At 57.1% G+C, this 19308-nt stretch overlaps 1 protein-coding gene across 7 annotated transcripts; it reads right to left on the bottom strand.

Moving 5' to 3' along the window:
* Positions 1–3675: 3675 nt before the first annotated feature.
* On the bottom strand, positions 3676–18847 carry ANHX (anomalous homeobox). 7 transcript variants are annotated; one of them, XM_059140401.1, is made up of 10 exons: positions 18762–18847; positions 16863–17132; positions 14516–14643; positions 12439–12562; positions 11334–11550; positions 10915–11035; positions 9470–9762; positions 6324–6459; positions 4592–4673; positions 3676–4320 (listed from the first exon to the last, which is right to left on the bottom strand). In XM_059140401.1, the coding sequence occupies exons 2-10, from the start codon at positions 17109–17111 to the stop codon at positions 4234–4236; spliced, it is 1437 nt and encodes a 478-aa protein (XP_058996384.1). In that variant the 5' UTR covers positions 17112–17132; positions 18762–18847; the 3' UTR covers positions 3676–4233. The 7 variants fall into 7 exon arrangements, with proteins under 7 accessions (XP_058996384.1, XP_058996391.1, XP_058996387.1 ...); XM_059140408.1 differs by lacking the exon at positions 18762–18847 and adding an exon at positions 14081–14153 and having other exon boundaries at positions 14288–14643; positions 16863–16880; XM_059140404.1 differs by lacking the exon at positions 18762–18847 and having other exon boundaries at positions 9488–9762; positions 16863–17115.
* Between the last annotated feature and the right edge of the window lie 461 nt (positions 18848–19308).

Genomic DNA, 19308 nt, shown 5'->3' with positions numbered 1-19308 from the left:
GAGTCAGACAAGTGACCACATACAAACCTCTGTCTCAAAGCAGAGAGATCGCAGTCTGCTCTTCACTGAGCTCTCCAGGCCACAGTCTTCGCTTCCGTGCTAAAAACCGCAGCATTCTGGGTTGTGCGCCCCACAGCAGCTCCCCCAGCCGTCACTCCCAGGGCTGGGCATGTCTCTGTCCTTTGTGCTTCTAAAGCTGCAAACCGCCCCCAGTTCATAAGTGCACACCCATAGCTCCTGGTTTCTGTTTGGGGGCTGCCCTGAAGTTTTTTCCCTGCTGCTACTGGTCTGCAAGTCTGTGCCCAGGCAGGAGGCTTTTGTTACCTCAGCTTCCTGGCACAAGTTCACAGAGGATCCCTTCCCCTTCTGTTTATCTTCCATTATTTGCCTGCAGAATCACAGCTCCCCGCTTCATACCTCAGGACCAACTGCCAGAGAGATTCTGTTTGTAGAGCTCCAGACATATTTTCTTACATCTCGGGTTGATTTCGTGGGTTCAGAATGGTCTGGCAGATATCCAGCTCAATTCAGGGGGCCAGTTGAAATAGGGTCCCCTACTCCTCCACCATCTTTTTTCCCCTCCCATATGTAGAAATCCTAATCCCCAACATCCCTGAATGAGACCTGATACGAAAATACAGTCTTCAGAGATTATCAAGTCAAGATGTGGCTCAGTTGATTAGCAACTGCCTTGGACTTGGGTCATAATCCTGGAGTCCTGGGATCAAGTCCCACATTGGGCTCCACGCTCAGCAGGGAATCTGCTTCTCCCTCTTACTTCTCCTCTCTCTCTCTTTCACATGAAAACATAAAATCTTTTTTTTAATAAAATCTTTCAAAAAAGAAAAAAGAAGAAGAAGAAGAAGACTGGTGCTCTGCAGTCCCAAATCAAGGAAGTACTGGAACCTGGAGAAAGCTCCCCTTGAGCCTTAAGGACAATGACATCACCCACATCGCACCTCCAAATCTGTTATTCTGAGCCACATAGCTTGGCCTAAGAGATCAATACAGGCACCCTCTGCCCTCTCCATCAGTCTCCACACCATGGACAGTGGAGGTGAAGGCAGGACCCTTCATACACTGGGGCCATTGCTGGGTGATCATTTCTGGGCTTGATTGTGCAGGAGATCTGGCCACAGCTCTCAACCTCCTGGAACCCACACAACTATGTAGACAAGGAGAGGCGGAAAAGTTGGTCTCCCTGGAGCTGGTCACTGGACATCCCCCCTGCTATTACTGGAGCCCGGAAAGCCTCTCTGACATCTCCTCTGAGCCCCTCTGAGAACTATCAGCCATTTGAAATGGCCACATACCCTTTTTCATCTCAGGAGGAAAAGTGCCTCAGCAAGACACAAAAGGAGGACCCTTGACCTGGTCACAGCACCTCACCTATATCCACTGGACCCAGGCTGGCCCCTTATGGGGGTGAGGGCAGAATAGTCTTTAGAGCCAACATTCTTCTTCTCAAAGGAGCCTGGGATCAAGACAGCAGAAAGGGAAGTGGTGGACCTCAGAGTGGCAGCTGGGTGGCAGGACACTGAGAGGAGTGGCCATTCCCACAGGTGCTGGGCAAGCGGGAGGGGGCAAGGCCTCCAGCCTCACAGGACATCTGACCTCTGCATAGGAAGCCCTCCAAAGGCACTCGGGTCTCAGTTAACAGTCAGCTCCAGAGACTTCAGTCCATTTGCCACAAAATGGAGACAATCCAGCTGGCTGAGTCTGTGCTCTGAACTTTCAGGATCAAGTCAGGTGTCTGTAAAAGGTAGGGGGAGGAAGCTACCCAGAAGGTGCTCGCACAGCCTGTTCAGGAGGCTCTTGCCTCACACATAGGTACCTCCCTGTGGCTCCGGAAAGGCTAAGACTGGGATGGGTCCAGAGCTCTGCACATTCCCATGGAAGGCCAAAGGGTCTTCACAACCCAGGGTTAACCCCTCACCCTCTCTAAAGTTAATCCCTAGAGAGGGTTCATCTCTAACCCTCTCTAACTCTGCAGATATTTGATGCAGACTGCAAATGACTGAGGGCAGGATGAATTTGGGCCGTGCTTCCCATGGTGACAGGTAACGTACGATGAGTTAAAAACCCCAATGATTAAAACAAATCACCACTTGGCTGACGGGCCCATAAGGCTGAAGAGTGAATCTTCACAGGCATAGACTTTGTGATAGTACATGAGGGAAGCTGGTGCCATTCTGATGCCAGAACTAGGTTAGTAATGTGCTCACGGATTATGAAAATGGAAGCACACCAGAGAAATCCATAAGTCAATGGAAAGCTTGATAAGAAGAGCATGTTTGCACAGCTGCAAAGCACGACCTCCCAAAATATACAAGCAGAGTAACTATAGTGGAGAGGGTTGGAAGGAAACACCCTAATGAAGGGATCACAAAGAGCACCAACAACAATGGGACAACCAAAATCATGTGCCATCTGTAGGACACGGTAAGTGCCTCGTGTCACTTCTGCAAGTCCATCCAAAAAGGAATTTTCCAAATTACATGAAAATGCCCGACATGGCCATTCTGGGGGACATTCTACAGAGTAACTGGCTTGAACTCTTCCAAAGTGTCAGGATCATTCAAGTCCACTGCTGTGGCCTGAATGGCAGTGAGACAGTCAAGGGCACTCAGCATGGGCTACGTGATGTGACTGGTTTGTCACTTAGGGTGTTGCTGGGACAACTGACTTCCATGGGGTCTGGAAGAAGGCAGTGGAGGACCAGCACGGACTTCCCGACCGATGACCGCACTAGAGGAATGCAGAATTCCTTATCGAAAGGAAACACACAAACGGAGTACAGGCATCAGCTCAGTAATTTGTGCTCTATTTGAAACTTTTTCTAAGTTTGTGACTATTTCAGAATAAAGAAATACTTGACAACTAAAAGATTCCTGATTCTACGGAACAGGACGAGAGTAAGTGTCCCTGAAAGGAAGTACATGTTACTGCTGGTGCTTGAGCAGCACCAATGTGGCGATGAGGAAGGGATGTGGAGGGTCCGTGTCTGCAGAGTAAAGGTGAGGGAGAGGAGTACAGCTGAGAGCCGGGGGCTGTGGCTGGGGAGCACAGGCGTCTCGACCCAGCTGCCCCCCTTCAGGAAGCTCCCAGTCTCGTCATCCAGGCCCCACACGTCCTGGGCTCTCAGCCATCTGTTGCTTCACACTACCCTCTCAGCAACCACCCATGACTGCCGGCTTATTCCTGTCCATGCTGGGGGCCACCTGCGAGCACAAAATGGCCTTTGCTCCCTGATGTATCAGAGGAACTGCTCAGCACACAACTTCCAACTGATACAATGGGTGAGGCAAGGACTAGGGCTTATTCCTGCCAGTGACAGTCCTGAGTGTCAAAGTCACCCCTGTACAAAGTCATCTGCATCAGGAGTCACATCACACTCGGCCCCTGGGGCCCTGCGTGCTTGGACATGGTGGCATCTAGCACCAGGGCAATTCCTTTTCCCACAACACAACAGTCAGGTGAAGGGCAGAGGGCAGAGATGCCCACTGTGGTGTTGCTTATAAACCAGACATACTAGAAACTATCAAATCAATAGGGTACTGGTCCATCACTCAATGCACACGCAGGCCACAGAACGCCAGCCAGGGACAGAAAGGCAAAGGACTGACAGGGACAGGTGTCCAAGATGTAGTCAGGTCAGTAAAAGGGGAGAGCTCAGAACATTGAACTGCAATTTAATTGAATAGAACATCTGTTTCACAAACACAGTAAACTCCAACCTGTAGGGAAAAGACACCCTGGCCCACCCTGCCTGTGCCGTCCCAACCACATCACCCCCAAGACACAGAGTGTCACAGCACTACCCACGCCCCACTCGCCAACCTAACTGGGTGAAGCTCGGCCTTGTCATAGGGCAGGGAGGGCAGACAGCAGTGCAACATTCTCCTTTGTCTCCAGAAAGGCCTTCCCTGCCCATAACCTACAAGCCCAGGAGCTCGAATCCACAATCTCCCACTGCCTGAGTGAAACAGACCCCCTGGACTTCTGGGCTCAAGAGCGTTTCTCAAATGCCTCCTCTGATACAGCGAGCGGCCAACCAAACTATGCAAACACGGCAGGGGGCTACGCAGCCTCAGTGCTTCTCACTGGAACCCCCCAAAGGAACCCTGGGGCCTCTCTTCAGTCGGAATAAAGCTCTATGTAACATGTGTTGAAAGGCTCGATGTCCACGCCTGCTCCCCTGGGGGCACTGGCTGGATACCCCAAAGGGACATCTCAACCCAGGCTGCCCCCTGAAAGCTCAAGAAGCATTCTGGCTCCCCAGAAGGCATCACTGGAGGCCTGGCCGTCGGGCCACTGCACCTGGAAAGCCAACACAGCATTACACACGGAAGCACCTTCTGCCTGGCTCCACATTCCCACCTGCCACCCCTTACTCCGGGACACCCCATCTCTGGACTCAGTAAGAAACACGAGCCCGCAGCACCCACCTCCCGGGCCCCATTCAACTGTTGTCCATCCTTGAAGCACCCCTTCCCTTGTGACATGTGCCTGGTTTACTCACTCCAAAGGTATGACCTGAGGATCCAAAAGTTAAGAGGGACATGCAGAGTCCCTGGTGGTAGGGTCTCACCTGGCTAGAGGGCACGGGCTGGCTCAGGTCCACAGCAGAAACAGGGCTGGAAAAGGAAGGGCCCGGTGCCAACTCCAGCAGACTGGAAAAGAGACGTCAGGATAAGCTCCATATGGAGGCGCACCAGGTCATGGTCCACCCCGCGAGCAACATGACCTGACAGCGCTCTGCATATAAGCAGCCCTTCAGGGGGTAAGACACACTTTAAGAAGTGTCCTCCCACAGGGCCCTCCAGTGCTAGAGGGACCTGTGTGACACCCCAGGCAGGTGGCTTGGGTGAGGCAGAGAGCACTTGAGGAGGCTCACAGAGATGGACCAACAAACAGAAACCTGAAGGAAGAGGTCAAGGGGCAGCCCTGGGGAGCCATCAGAATCCAATCGGGGGAGCAGCAGGGACAGCAGGGGAGCTAACAGGTGTAGCCACTCAGGACAACAGCAGCCTGGCAGTTCCCTAAAAAGACAAACACGCACCGACAGCCATTCCACTCCTAGGCGTGTACACAGCCCAGAGACCTGAAGGCACACAGGCAGACCCACGCGCATCCAGGAGTGCTCACAGCGACCCCACACTGGGAACCCAGAGATGGCTACTAAGAGGCGATGGATCCAAACACCACAGTCCATCCCCATCACGGGACAGAGCTCACAAAGATGAATGGACCAATACACAGAGCCACAGGGTAAAATCCCCAAACACTCATGCAGAGTCAGAGAAGCTAGACCCTCTCTCCCCTCCTCAAAGTTTAACACTCCTGCATTCCATTCACATGGGACTTTTAAAAATGCAGAAAAGAAAGCAGATCCGTGGTCCTGCAGGCGGCAGTAGGAGGGGCTGATCCACACAGCTCAGCACGCGGTCGATACAGAAGTCACACTCAGAAAACCAGCATCTGTATCGCCTAACGCGGTGCTTTACTGGAGGCTAACAACGCCCAACGAATCTACTGTTAGGGAATGACTCAAGGTCATCACATCGGAGCAAGGATGGGCCGGGCCATCAGAAGGCAAGGGTGAGCGGCCGTGAGGGGACCTGACAGTGGCATTTTCTCCATCCAGGTTCCTGGACATGAACAGAAAAGTGAGTCCATCTGCAAAGTCTGTATTGTCTCACGCTCTGGCTGCTTCAGCAAGCAGAACCTGTGACCTGACCCACCGCCCCCTTCTCTCTCACACGCTGCCCTGTAGTTCTGCTCGTGCGGGGCACCTGGCCTTCAGCTCCCAGACTGGGGAGCCTAGTCCTGGCAACCCCTACTGCAGCTTCCTGTCCGACAGACGACCCTGACTTCTCACGCTCCTCTAATCCCTCTCCTCAACCCCCTGATTCTCCGGCCTGTGGCCCTTGCCCCCGCAGCCAGAGCCTGAAGCCCCGAGGCTACTCCCAGCTCGCACGCACCTTTCACACTACAGTTTGGAATATAAAATCAGGATCTTGATGCTGCTTTAAAACTCAACCTCCACCTGGTGAAAACAAAATGCCAAAAAGCGGCTTCTGGGATCCAGGGTGATCTTGGGGAAGAAGCAAAGTGGGAGCACGAACCCCAACACCAACACCTGTGTCTGCTCTGCAATTTCTGGGTGTTCTCCTGTCTCAGGGAAAAGCCACCCTCTTCTGGTAGATGCAGGGTGGGGATGATGTTGTATTTTCCAGAAACCCGTAAGGAAAGGACTCAATCTGCGTATCTGCCAAGTCTATAAACCTGGAACACCCCACCCGTGGCTCTGTGTGGCTCACCTCTGGGCTAGGAGGAATTCGGGAGGCTGTGTCACCAGGAAGCCGCCCGCCTGCTGTTCTGCCTGGCCGCCGCTGGCGCCTGCACCTTCCTCCAGGTACATGCTCGGGGGGTTGCCAGCAGGTGGGTCAGCGAATCCTACACAGAAGCAAATTCCACACTCAGTGCTGGGAGGACAGAACACAGCCCCCGAGCACCAAGACCAAGACCTCCACAGAGAGAAGCAGCGTCCAGCCTGGCCGGCCCCAAGCCTCAACCACCCTTACTGAGGAAGAGTCACAGCTATTGATCTCAGGGCCTTTTTAGGCTTCCAGAAACAAAAGCAAAGTCCAGTTTTGCGGACTTCAAATTTTGCTTCATCTACCCAGACTTCAGGCCTCCAGTGCCATTGCTGCCACGTGAGAACTTCTCGGTCTGCCTCGTGCTGGCTCTTCAGAGGCTGGACCACAACCACTGCCACCTTCCATCTCGTGCTGCACCACGAGTTCACGGAGACGCGACGTGGCACTACCTCACCCTGCTCCTCCTTCTACAGAAAATGCTGCAGAGGATGTCCCCGTATGTCTCTCACTCTTACACAGAAGCCGTGGCAGATCAGATCAGTTCTGGGCCAGCAGACACTTCAGAGTGAGGGAAGGTAAGAAATCTACCAGGTGGTAAGCCCAGCGTCAGACTCTCTGACCTCAGACAAAACAACAGGCCAGCTGGGCTGGGCATGCACTGTCCCCCCTCCGCCCCCCACTGTCTGCCAGAGTGACCACCTAACTTGCCAGCCTGCAGCCCAACCTCAGACCAAAGGAACCTTCCTGACCATTCATTGTGTGATTCCACCCCCACTTTCTGCTGCTGCTTCTTTTCTGCAGAACTCTAGAAATACCCTGAGGTATGTTAAATACAACTGAAGGACTAATTTGAGCATTGCTGGTTCAGATTAAAAGATCACTAAATTACATCTTCTTCCTCCAAAAGGAAGACAAGAAGCCAAAGTCCAGAACAAAAGCAGCATAAGGAGACCCAGGACACAAGTACCATCCTTTGTTGGTAGGGCACCTGAAAGCAAGGTGGGACTGAGATCAGGTCCTGAGAATCTTCAAGTGGGAGGGAGGGTAAGCAAAGTTAGGGAAAGGGAAAGAGGGGAACACCCCGGTGCTCAGGCGGTCAGTTGGCAGGGAGGCTCACCAGTTCATACAAAACGTCACCTTTCACCTGTGCTGGATGTGGTGTCAACACCAGCTCCCCTCGCCCCCATGTGAATACAGCCAGTGACCACCCCACTCCGGCCTTGGCGGTAAATATGGGCTGGGCAAGCGTAGGTCTCCCACAGTGGAAGACGTGGACAAATGAAGGACCGATATGATCAGACTGAAAAGCTGCCTCCAGAGCAGTGAGTCTCCAGGGCTCTTCCTCTTTCCCGCCCCTCACCTTTCTCTGCTCAAGGAAGGGCCAGAATCCACAGCCCCAATATTCCCGCCCTCAGACAACAAAGCATAATCTTGAAACTTTTTATTTTGAATACTCAAGGGAAAAAAAAGATACTGCATCTATAAAAAGTAACACAACCTCTGACTAAAGGAAAATTCAAATAAAAAAAGAGCCTGGGGGCGCCTGGGTGGCTCAGTGGGTTAAGCCGCTGCCTTCAGCTCAGGTCATGATCTCAGGGTCCTGGGATCGAGTCCCACATCAGGCTCTCTGCTCAGCAGGGAGCCTGCTTCTCTCTCTCTCTCTCTCTCTCTCTCTGCCTGCCTCTCTGCCTACTTGTGATTTCTCTCTCTGTCAAATAAATAAATAAAATCTTTTAAAAAAAAAAAAAAGAGCCTGGAATTCTCTTAAAGTATAACTATCAAATTAGGACTTTTGAAAGACAGACTCTAATACCCCCAAAGCATATACAATGAAAAAGAAAAGAAACATAAGAAAAAGGTAAGCACCTAGGGAGACTGGCCCAGGATTTCCAAAATCCTGGTAAGATTTGTGCTCTAAAGAGAATGAAGAACATGGAGGAGGAAACCCATCAAGGAATATTATCTAAGAAATACCCAAACCTTAGAGGATACATTGTCACCTGTTCTTTAAATCGAAAGGCTTAAGAGGAAAGTGAATTAAAGAGACTCACACCGCACACGATCACTGTGAAATCTTAGAACACCCAGACTTAAAGCAAACAAACAAACAAAAATTCCAAGAAAGGAACAATGTGTGATCTGCAAAGACGCCAGAAGATGACACGAACATCAGATGCTACAATGACATGACTGTGTCTGCAGATACCTACGGGAGGGTATTTAAACTCAAAATTCTGTCCCTGCCAGTTTATTCAACAAATGTGAGGGCAGGTTAAGGATAATTTCACAGCACGTAAGAAATCAGAAAATTTATCTCACAAGCCCCCTTTCTTGCACAGTGAAGATGTTCCCAAACATAACAAGGAAGTCAGTGAAGACAGGACAAGACCTGCAACTCAGGAAACACTGACCCAAACCCGGGAGGCAATGAAAGGAGCGTTCTTGGGCCGCTGACTCCGCCCAGGTCTAGGAAACATCACTTGGGCAGAAACGGAAGGAGGCCTCCCAGCCATGGGTCTTTGGAGGATACACTCGGAAAAATGGGAGAAGTTACAGGTGTGACAAAAACAGGGAATCTAAAAGAAAGGAAGACAATTAGAAACCCCAAGAAAGTAAAGATATAAACACAGAAGACTAAGAAATTTAGGTGATGGGTAAACTGACACTGCCAACGGCCTCCACATAAGGTGAAGTGTCACAAGACGCTTCTGAACATGGTAGACAAACACGTCTCTAAATCCACACTCTACAGGCTACAGTTATAGCTAAACAGTAAGTTTCAAGTTGATAAGTTTCATGTTAGAAACGAAGGAAATGATACTTAGATCATGAGATGGGGTGACCTGTCCTCTATTTCAGCACGTGGTGACAGGCAAGTCGGGTGGACTGCAATGGGAGTGCAGGGTGGCAGCTGTCTCATTTCGTTTTAACCCTTTCCTCACCGGCCTACTTTTAGTCGTATGCACATTTTACTTTGCAACTAGAAAAGCAGGAGAGTGCTGCCCCTTCCCACACCCCCTCAAATGAGACCTGACTAGTTGTGTCATCTTGTGCAGAAGAGCACGGTCTGTCTGGAATGAACCCACCTGTGGAGCTGGGCTCACCGAGGGCAGTGATGGACATAGCCACAGTGGCATCTGCGGGGCGCATCGTGAGGTCCAGCCCATGCCCATGGACCAGCTGCCCAGTCTGGAAGGAAACTTCCTTGGAGGACGCCAGTGCAAGGGACATCAGCCATGACTCAGGGGCAGCCAGGGAAGAGTCCAGCATGTCACTGCCAGAAGTCAGAGGGCAGAGGCCAGGGCCTGGGCAGATGTGGGGGAGAGTGGCAGGGCTTCGGCCAGGACCCTCCTGGTACATCTCACTGCCCTGCAGAGACCTGGGGAAGACAGCAAACACCGTCCCTTGGAGGGCAGAGACTCCCTCAGGCCAGGGAAGAGAGGCCTGGGAGGAAACTCCAGCCCCATTTGGGAATCCAGGTTCCCAACTCAACTCCGCCACTGATGGTTTTCTGGCCCACCGTGACCCTCATCACACAGCTTTCACTGTTCTACCTGTGGCTGCAAAGGTCCACAACAGTTAAAAAAAAATACTTTAACTCATTAGCTCTTGATTTAAAAGGACCTTCAATGAAGCACTGTTCCATAATACCAAAAACAGGAAATGATGAGCAAGACCCTAGCAGTGGGATGAATGATGATGGCTGATCTTCCAGGAACATCAAGCAGCAGCTGATAATAATTTAAAGACTCGATACTGCACACTCAGTGTGTCTCAGATGGTGCTCCTGGGCTTCTGTGATCCCCTCCCCTAGCCCTGTCACTTCTGCAACCACCTGCATCCTACCCCTCCCTGTGTCACAGATGAGAAACGCACGGCACTGAGAGCTCACAGGAACCTGCCCAAGTTCCACACCTGGGCAGTGCCAGCCTTCACGGGAAGGGCAGACAGGGAGTGTCATGAGAGAGGCCGATGTCACAACGGTAGATGGAAACAGTGTCCACAGCTTGATGGCTACACACGGGGAACCTGGCCCCTCTCTCTGACCTAGTCCTGCCGATGGCCAACACTCTCCTTACCCTTACACCAGGTTCATGCCTCATCCCAGGGGAGGGACCAGGCTTGGACGGTGCCTCGTGCATAATGAGGAATTCAAGAACTATTGCCTGTCACGGACTCAACGACACACAAACGCTACAAAATACAGTAAGAAAGAAACAACAGCTCGGGCTTGGCTTTGGGAAGCCAGCCAGCATGTGTTTCGTCCCAGCTCTGTGTTCCTCCTTCCCCAACACATCCATGGAGTCAGGCTACGAGCCAGGCTCCAAGGAGCAAGTGGGGGTCCCTGACATGGGCTCCTTAGGAGCGGCTTCCCCACCCCGGACTCACAGGGGTCTCTGCTCTCGGCAATCACTGACGTCGTCCCGCTGTCAGCCCCGACATCCGCATGTGCGCTCCAGGCCCGGTCACCCACTCGGGACGGGGAAAGTCAAGACGGAGATGGTCCCACGGGCCGTGCGGACCGCAGTACCTGGGAGGCAATGGCTTCGGCAGCGTCTCATCTCCAGAGAAGTCCGGGGCCAGAGCCAGCGACTCCCATGGCCCTTGAGTGGTCTCCGTGGACTGTGCGGGCCCATCTTCCTCCGGTCCTGCTGAGGGTCAGTCGGGCGGTGGGAAGGCCTGCGGGAGCCGGCGGCCCAGCCTCCTTCCCAGCGGTTAGGAGCAGCGCTGCCGCGGACGCCCGGCCCCGGACGCGGGGACCGCTACGCGCTGCAGCCTCGCGCAGCCCCTGCGCGCCCTCCCGCCCCGGCTCCGGGGTCCCCTCCCACAAGAGGACGTCGTCTAGGGGCCGACCGGGCGCGGAGGGCCCGTCCCCGGGACGGAGCGGCGCTCACGAGGCCTCGCTAGGAAAGCGGGCCGGGCAGAGCGAGCGGCGCGGGAGCCTCTCACCTGGCCACCGAGGCCGGGCCGCGCCGCCGGGGCCAGGGCGGGGCTGGCGCGCGGGCTGCGGGCGCTCCGGAGCCGCCTCCCTCACGCGGAGGTCCACCGCCGCGTCCTCCGGGGCCGGCGCACGACGCTGGAGAAGGGCCCGTCTGCGCCGCCGGTAGTTGGCGAACCAGTTGTACACCTGCTCCGCGCTCAGGCTCATCTCCGCCGCCAGGTTCTCCTGCCGCGGACCGCACAGCCTCGAGCGCCGCCCCGGGCCCAGGGCGACCCCCAGGGCCGGCGCCCGCCCCCGCCCCCGCCCGGCGCGGCCTCCGAGCCGGGACGCCCTGCACCCCGGCCTCGCTCGTTCGCGGAGCCGCAGCCGGCCGAACCCGGACACGGGAGGGCCCGAGCGGCGCCACGGCCCGCGGCAGGCAGCGGGGGCTGGGACCTCGCGGGGGGCGGGCGGCGCCGCAGGCCGTCGGCCGAGGTTGCGCAGGTGCGCGCGCCGGAAGCCCGCCCGCAGAGCCCGCGCGGGGATCGCTGGGAGAGCCCTGCCGATTGGACAGGGAGCGCGGTGGGTGGAGCAGGCACGAGGAACCCGCTGACTGGGCAAGCCCCCACTCGGGAACGCCCCGTCGATTGGATGAGGGCGACAGGTAGGCGGAGCTAACACGGGGAGCCCCCGCCGATTGGACAGAGCCGAGGAGCAGGGGAAGAGAACAAGCCCCGACTTCGAAGCAGCCGGAAACGAGCGCGCACGCTCGGCGGCTCGCCGGTGCCTTCCGCTTCGGGGGGCCGCGCTGCGGGGTCGCCCGCCGGCCTCACCGGGCACGGAGCTCCGCGAACCCGGCCTCCCCGCCGGAAGCTCCGCGACCGCCGTCGCCTGACCCCCGCACCCCGCGTCGGGCCGGGGGCGGGAGGGCACTGACCCTCCACGTGCGCAGGCTGGACGGTCCGGAGCTGCCGGCCGGGGAGCGCCTGTCCCCCGGGGAGGCTCAGCCGGCCCAAAGCCACCGGCGCCCGGCAGAGGGCCCCGCGGAAGCCCGGGGGGCGGGGGGCGCCACAGGGTGGGGGTCCCGAGGTCGGGGGCAGCGAAGGGGAGGGCGGCCTCCGCCTCGGCTCTCACCCTCTCGGCCTTGCTGGGGTTGGTGCTCACGGCGGAGGCGAAGTCGTGCAGCTTCTGGCGAACGTCTCGGGGGAAGTTGCGGCTCTTCGGGCCGTCGGGGCAGAGGGCGGGCGGGGGCGGGTTCCTGATGCGGACGGGGAGGCCGCGGTTACGGGCGCCCCTCCCGCGTGCCCCTCGCGGGCTCGCGCCGGGCACCCCCCGCGGCCTCTCCTCCGCCGGCTGGGCTCCTCCCCGGGCTCGTGCTGCCGAGCCCCCCTCGGAAGGACCGCGGGGCCCCTCACCGGGCGCTCCGGGACCGCTCACTGACCCGCGGCCCAGAGCTTAGAGAGCGGATGACGGGGAGACGGGTCGGTCGCGCTGCTCTCGCCTGCGTAGACACACGGGTTGTTCCGACAGGACACAAACGGTACCAGCGCGGAACACCCAAGATACCCCAAGGCCAACTAAACAAACCACTGTGGATGTCAGGAAGGCGCCCCACACATGCCACATCCCGAATGGAGCCTGATCCTTCCCCCTCCCCAACTGCCCCCGGGCCCCAGCTCTGTGCATCTCAGTGAGAAACCACCATGTTCCAGCCAGTCCGGCCGAGAGCCCAGCAGGCTGGCTTCGTTCTCTCTTCACCGCCTCCGACACATCCAGCTCCTCAGCAGATCCTCCAGAATCTGTCCTGACACACCAGAGACTCCCGAGAGCCTCCTGCCTCTGCTCCTATGCCAGCCCACCCTGGGGTGACCCCCTCTAGGAGAAACCACCACCCTCAGCCGGCGGACCGACCATCGCTCTAACTCCCCGACCGCCCGGTCCTTACACCTCTGAGGGCTGCCATCCCCACATTCAGGCCCCCTCTGCCAAGGCTTAGAGGAGCCTGTTCGGCACCCTCCACCCCAATACAAAGCACAAAGGTGGCACAGTCCTCTAGTAGGCACATTCTGTGTCTAGTACTCCCGCTTGGAACAATGGAATCTACTTTGTGTCCTCTCTACTGTCCCTTGTCTGCACCAAGTGTCAGCTCCAGGAGAGTAGGGCTCAGGCTATATCCCCAGCAACTCCGACAGCGCCCAGCAATCAGGGGCCTCTTTACAAACAATGCACACTGATCCCCAAGTCGTTTACTGAACTGCACTCTGGCAGGCCATCGGCAACTATATGGAGGGAAAGGATCCCATTCCCGAAGACCATAAGGTTAATGAACTACTGGGTTTTGGGGACATATCTCATTCTTTGACAGACACCATGGATCCAGAAAGAATCCATTGCTTCTGGTTACCAGGCCCCGTGGTGCAAAAATCCCATTACTTGGGCTGCCAGGAACTCAGAGGACATCAGCCCTTCCTGGTCAGGGGGCAACACCCAGGATGAAGAAAAGCTCTATGGTCTCAGTGTCTAGCCTGGAGTCCCAGCTTTGCATCTCTCTCCTGTGACAGCTCGGGCAAGTTCTGACCTTTCTGGGCCTCAGTTTCCTCATCCATAAGTGGTGATGAAGGAATAATAGTAATTAGCAGTTGTAATGTTTCCTTAGTGCTGATAATGGCCGTGGTGGTAATTACTATTAATGTGGACCCAGCATCCCTCACGTGCCAGGCAATCTCCTAAGCACCCCATGCATCTTGTCTGACGTGTCCATCACTCTCATCTTTACCTCTCTTTGAAAGGCCCCGCAGCCCCGAGGGGTGGTGCTGAAGACCCCAGCCCATGGCACCTGCAGAGCCTGTCTGTGGGAATCAGATGACCAAAGGCCACGGGAGGAGAAGACAAGAGGAAGAGAGTGAGGTCGGGATGTCCACCGGCTGCCTCCTTCCCTGCAGAGCCTTCAGAGCCCTCACAGGAAGGCAGTGGCCCTTCTCACCCTGCTGGCGTAAGTAGGGCTGCACCCCCATGGCCAGCTGAGCAGATGGAGAGGGTAGCTCAGTGCTCTGGCTGTCGCAGAGCCTGCTACCTTTTGACGGTGACTGCTTCTTGTGACTTCTCCTGCATTTACCTCCTGTCTCGGCTTCACCTCAGCCCCTCCGTGGTTTTAGATGAAACACCCCCGGGAGTCCTGGGGAGCACGCACAAATAAAGGCCGGCGGTGTACCTCTTTCTGCAGCGGAACTTCTGCACTGGGGTGAGCGTGGCCACGCCCAGCCGCTTCATGACCAGACGGTAGTGAAGGTCGTTCCAGAGCTGGACCAGCTCCTGGCTGCCTCCGGGCACCTGGCATCCCTGTTGAGAAAAGCCTGCTGAGGCCCGGCTGCCCCCGGAGCACTGCCCTCCGACCCGACCCAACCTGCGGGAGGAGCTGCTGGCTGAGGGCCCGGGCGAGGTCCCGTCAGCTCCCCCCCGCGCACACAAAGCAGCTTCCGCCGCTCCTTACACACGGGGAGCACGAGGCGAGGGGAAGGCAAACGAAGGGCCCGGGGCCACACAACGCGTGAGAGGCAGGGCCACAGTTAGAGGCACCTGGTCAGACTTGAGGGTCCAAGGGCTGACCCCCATCTTGCATGAAAGACCTTCCCCTCCCACCCAGCAGGGCTGCCCCTCGCCTGCTCAGGGAGTGCCTTCTGAGCCGAGAGGAATGAAGTGGCTCTGGTCTGTGCCCCACCAAGCTCACCAATCCAGCATGACCTGTTCACACGACCAGACTCCGGAGCTGGCCAAGGGTGCCCAGTGCTGGCCTCCCCTCGACACAGCCCTGTGGTCGGCGTGTGCTTCCCGCATTTAACCCCAATGTTCTCAGCATCATCTTGGCAAGGGAGGTGCCGACAGTCATTCCACCTTCTCTCCACAGAGCGGAAAACGCCCATTTTGCGAGGCTGTGACTTCCAGTCGGCTGCCAGGAGGCAGCCATCAGCCTAGGGCACAGCTGTCAGGGAAACGTGCCCCTGCAGGACGCGGCCCTCCTCGGTGTGCCGTCCCCGCCGTCTCTCTCAGGTCTCCCCTACATGTCAGCTCCTCAGAGACGCTGAGGGCCGTCCAGACCGAGTTTACATCCCCGCTCCGGGGGTTTTCCATCACCGACATCATTCACACATTTGACCACCGAGTGCCCCGACAGCGCACCACAACCCGGGTCTTCCTTGCTTGTTCGCTTTGACCGACGTGAAACACCGAGCCCCGCTGACTCACAGCTGCTACGTAAGCACAACCGAGGGGCGCCTGCCTCATGGGCCGCAGTGCCGGGGAGGCCGACGGAACAAAGACCCGAGGGAGCAGCCGCAGGGGGAACCAGACTCTACGCTGCACGATAAAGGGGGCACGGCCAAGCCACGGAGGCATTTACAGCAGAAACCAGCGAGAGGAGGAAAGGCAGCAGCCACGGAGGCAGCCGGGCTCCAGCCGCCGGCAGAGGGAGCAGCACGTGCTGAGGTCCTGAGGCCTCGGGATTGTCTGATGAGCACGGAAGCAGCGTGACGACTGCGGAGGAAGCTCAGGGAGAGGCTGACGGGGAGAGGGGGGCGCAGGCAGGCGCAGTCCGCGGGCTCGGGGCTCCCTGGGGCTCATCGGCACCTGCAAGCTCTCCGGCAGCTACGTGAAGAACAAACCAAGGGGACACGAGGGCACTATGCAGCCTGTGGCGAAGGGCATGGAAACGGAAAGAACTGGAAAGAACAGAGTATCTCGGGGTGCCAGGATGGCTCCATCAGTGAAGCGTCTGCCTTCGGCTCAGGTCATGCATGATCCCAGTGTCCTGGGATCGAGTCCCACGTGGGGGGGGGGGGTCCCTGCTCAGCGGGGAGTCTGCTTCTCCCTCTCCTTCTGCTCCTCCCCCTGCTCATGCTCCCTCTCAAATAAATAAATAAAATCTTGAAAAATAAATAAATCTTTTTAAAAAGAACTATCTTGAAAATAAACTCAGCATGAATTCTGCATGAGCTGTATGATGGGGTGAAAGACGAGAAACAGGCCCCCACACCCCTTTTTTGAAACCCTTTGAGCCAGAGGGATTTTGGAATTCAGAATTTCTCAGAGTTTAGGAAGTAATGCAGGCATGTCCTATGTGATGCGTGCTGCAGTCCAACGTACCACTATTTAGGTAGCAGAATGACCTGTGGTCACATTAAGTGGCTACAGACGGTAACGGCTTCACGTCCCCTCTGCCAGAGGAGTTGTGCGCCTAAGTAGCACCCGATGAGTGACGACCGTACTTTCAGTTTGCGTGCCCAGCCATGGGTCTGCAGCTAAGGGACTGAGGTCCTGGGTCTGGGTGACTGTCTTACCCACTGGGATCCAAGCCAGGACCACCACTCAAAATGGGGCTCACAAACAAACAGTTTGGCCTCCAATTACTATGGTAGTAGAACTCTGCACAGAGAGTGGACCATCCTGGCTTGGTTTCTAGAATGTCTCTCCCCAGGTTCTTGCCGACCTGTAGGCGCTTCCATTGGGTTGGGGATGGTTGTGGCTACTGTGGCTCTCCGTCCCCGCCCCGAGACGGGTCTTACCTCCAGGACGCGGCAGGCAGCCTGGTGCTGGTCCTGCTGGGCCAGCACTCGGGCACACACGAGGGCCACATCCACGTTGTCCAGGAGGTGCAGGCGGAGGGGACTGTCCAACACGGCGGTGACCAAGGGCTGCACCTGGGCTGGGTCATCCTGGAGGTCCCGGCACAGTCTGCCTGCAAGAGTCACCAGCCCCTCCAAGGGGGGCCCAGTGCCCCCACTCTCCCTCAGCAGCCTCAGGAAGCTCTGCATCCTGTGTCGGGTTCCGGGCCTCTGCAAACAAGACGTCAGCCATGACGATGGCCGGCTCTGCCTGTGGGCTGACTACACGCCCATCCACACCTCGGCAAGGCCCCTCTTGCCACAGGCATTTGTAACACGGTGGCAGGAGCGCTCTGAGAAAAGGCATAGGGGCATCGGTGCCTGCTACAGTTTTCTGTTTCGGTCCTCATTTGTGTGCCCAGTGCTGTCACTGCGATGGTTCATCTCATTCCTGTGACCCTTTCGCCTGTGCCGCACCCACAGGGCCCAGCCTGGTCCTCCCATGTCTCCTCTCTGTTTGCCCCAGTCTGACACAGACAAGGTCATTGAGTCGCGTTTCACTCCTCTGGGCTCCATCAGGCCAGCGACCCTGTGTATTGGGGTCATTAGATTTCCCCCCCATCCAGCCCACGGATGCCGAGGCCTCTCAGAGCAGTGGGGGGGACCCTGAGCTAAGGGTTTGGCAGACGTGGCTGACATTCCTACAAAGAGGAGCCCCAGGGCCTGCCGGAGCAGGACTAGCACCATCTGCTTTTGACTACTATGGTCTTGAAAATAAACAAACATATTTGAAAAACACAAAATTTTAAAGACTGCCTTAATCCCACACTTTCAAAAATACATACAAAAGAATGAACCATTTTCTGGGCCACCCTATGCCTGGTCCATCCACTCTGCACTGCCCCCCACACACATAGGGGTCAGCTATAGCAAGTTGGATCAGAGGGCTTTATGAATTTTTTTTATAAAAATCTGACTATGTATACATACAGCAGTTTTTACCAAAAGAGAGACTACTTATGCCGTGACTCGATCTGGCCACTACCCCAGGCACATTCCCTAACCCACAGGAATGCGCCCGCAGGGCACGCACGACAGTAGGGGCCAGACCTGCTTCAACACCTGTCCAACCCCGGGCACTCGTTAGCATAGTAACCCTGATACCTTTGGTCACGACTCCTCTTACTTCCACAGACGACTCGCCTAAGCGAGGTTAAAGGCTGGTGCTCCACAGCATTGTGGCTTTAGCAGACGCCGCCCAACTGCTTCCCCCCAGGGGATAAGGATCTGCGCAAGGAACCGCAGAGGCCTGTGCGCGCTCCCTGGCGGAGGGTCTGGCCCAGTTTCTAGTTCTTTCCGCCCTGCACCGCCCCCTGGGTCCTCCTCAGCACCCGGGGCCGCCCAGCAGGGGGAAACGCTCCCATCTATTCCACGGCTTCTGAGCCTTAGCGCCCTTCGCCAGATCCTAACTCCGGGCCCAGCGTTTCTCCCCATCGCGTTGGGCGGGACGCCCCAGATCCCGCGTCCCTCAAGGGAGCCGAGGTCCCAGGGCTTTGGTGGGGAGGGAGAGGAGGGCTCCTGGCAGGACCCCGGCTTCTTCCAGCGCAGCCCGCCCCAACCCCGCAACCTCGGCCCCAGCACTGGCTCTAGGGAAAGAGGCCAGGCAGGAGGTTAAGAGCCAGGCTTCTGCGGACGGGACCTTGGAGTTCAAGAACGAAGTGGCCTCTTGGGGGGTACCCAGGACACGGAAGGGCCCCAGTCCCCAGGCAGGGATGGAGGAGACCCGGGGGAGGGTGGCTCTACCGGGCGCCCTGCCCCAGGCACCCCCCGGCCTGGCTTGGCCCAGCCCCGCTCCGGTACCTTTCAGGGTACGCTGCTCCGCAGCAAAGGCCGAGATTCCTGCCCAGAGGCACCCGCCCTGCTGCTCGCCGCGCCCCACTTCCGCGCTCGCCGCACGTGCTCTGCCCGCAGCTCCCGGGAGGAGGCGCGGTCGCAACAAAGTATCGAGGCCGCGGCCAATCGGGCGAGGGCTCCGCCCGGCAACCCGGGCCTCCGGGCCTGCGCCCCGCTGTACCCCTGTGCGGGGGAGGTTTGCCCGGTTTTACCCGGGTTCTGGGGGAACGGAGAAGTTCCGGGGGGGGGTTCGGGGGGCTCTGGAGTAACCAGGAGTTTCTGGGGGTTCGGAGGCGCAGTCGAGCCTGGCTCTGCGCATCCTCAGGTGCAAGAAAAAGTGGGGCCAGGGCCTGGGGGGTCGTGGGCTGCGAGAGAGTCTGGCTGGCAGTGGAGGAGAAAGTCCACGACCCTCGTGCCCGCGGGGGGCAGGAGGAAGCTGTGACCTTTGAGTGACCCCACACCACCTGCCCGGGTGCACCACGGAGCCAAGGCCCAGCGGAGCTCAGTTTCTGGG

The sequence above is a fragment of the Mustela lutreola genome, chromosome 11, assembly GCF_030435805.1.
Source record: "Mustela lutreola isolate mMusLut2 chromosome 11, mMusLut2.pri, whole genome shotgun sequence".
In the NCBI taxonomy this organism is placed as follows: domain Eukaryota; kingdom Metazoa; phylum Chordata; class Mammalia; order Carnivora; family Mustelidae; genus Mustela; species Mustela lutreola.
The sequence above is the reverse complement of the archived record's forward strand: the minus strand, read 5'-3'. Positions and strand labels throughout refer to the sequence as shown.

Coding starts and splice junctions, on each gene's coding strand:
- ANHX (XM_059140401.1), bottom strand. CDS start 17,111: ATGCAGAGCTTCCTGAGGCTGCTGAGGGAGAGTGGGGGCACTGGGCCC. Junction 11,551..12,438: donor ACCCCAGCAAGGCCGAGAGG/GTGAGAGCCGAG, acceptor GGTCCGCGGCAG/GAGAACCTGGCGGCGGAGAT. Junction 9,763..10,914: donor CCGAAGCCATTGCCTCCCAG/GTACTGCGGTCC, acceptor TGTCTTCCCCAG/GTCTCTGCAGGGCAGTGAGA.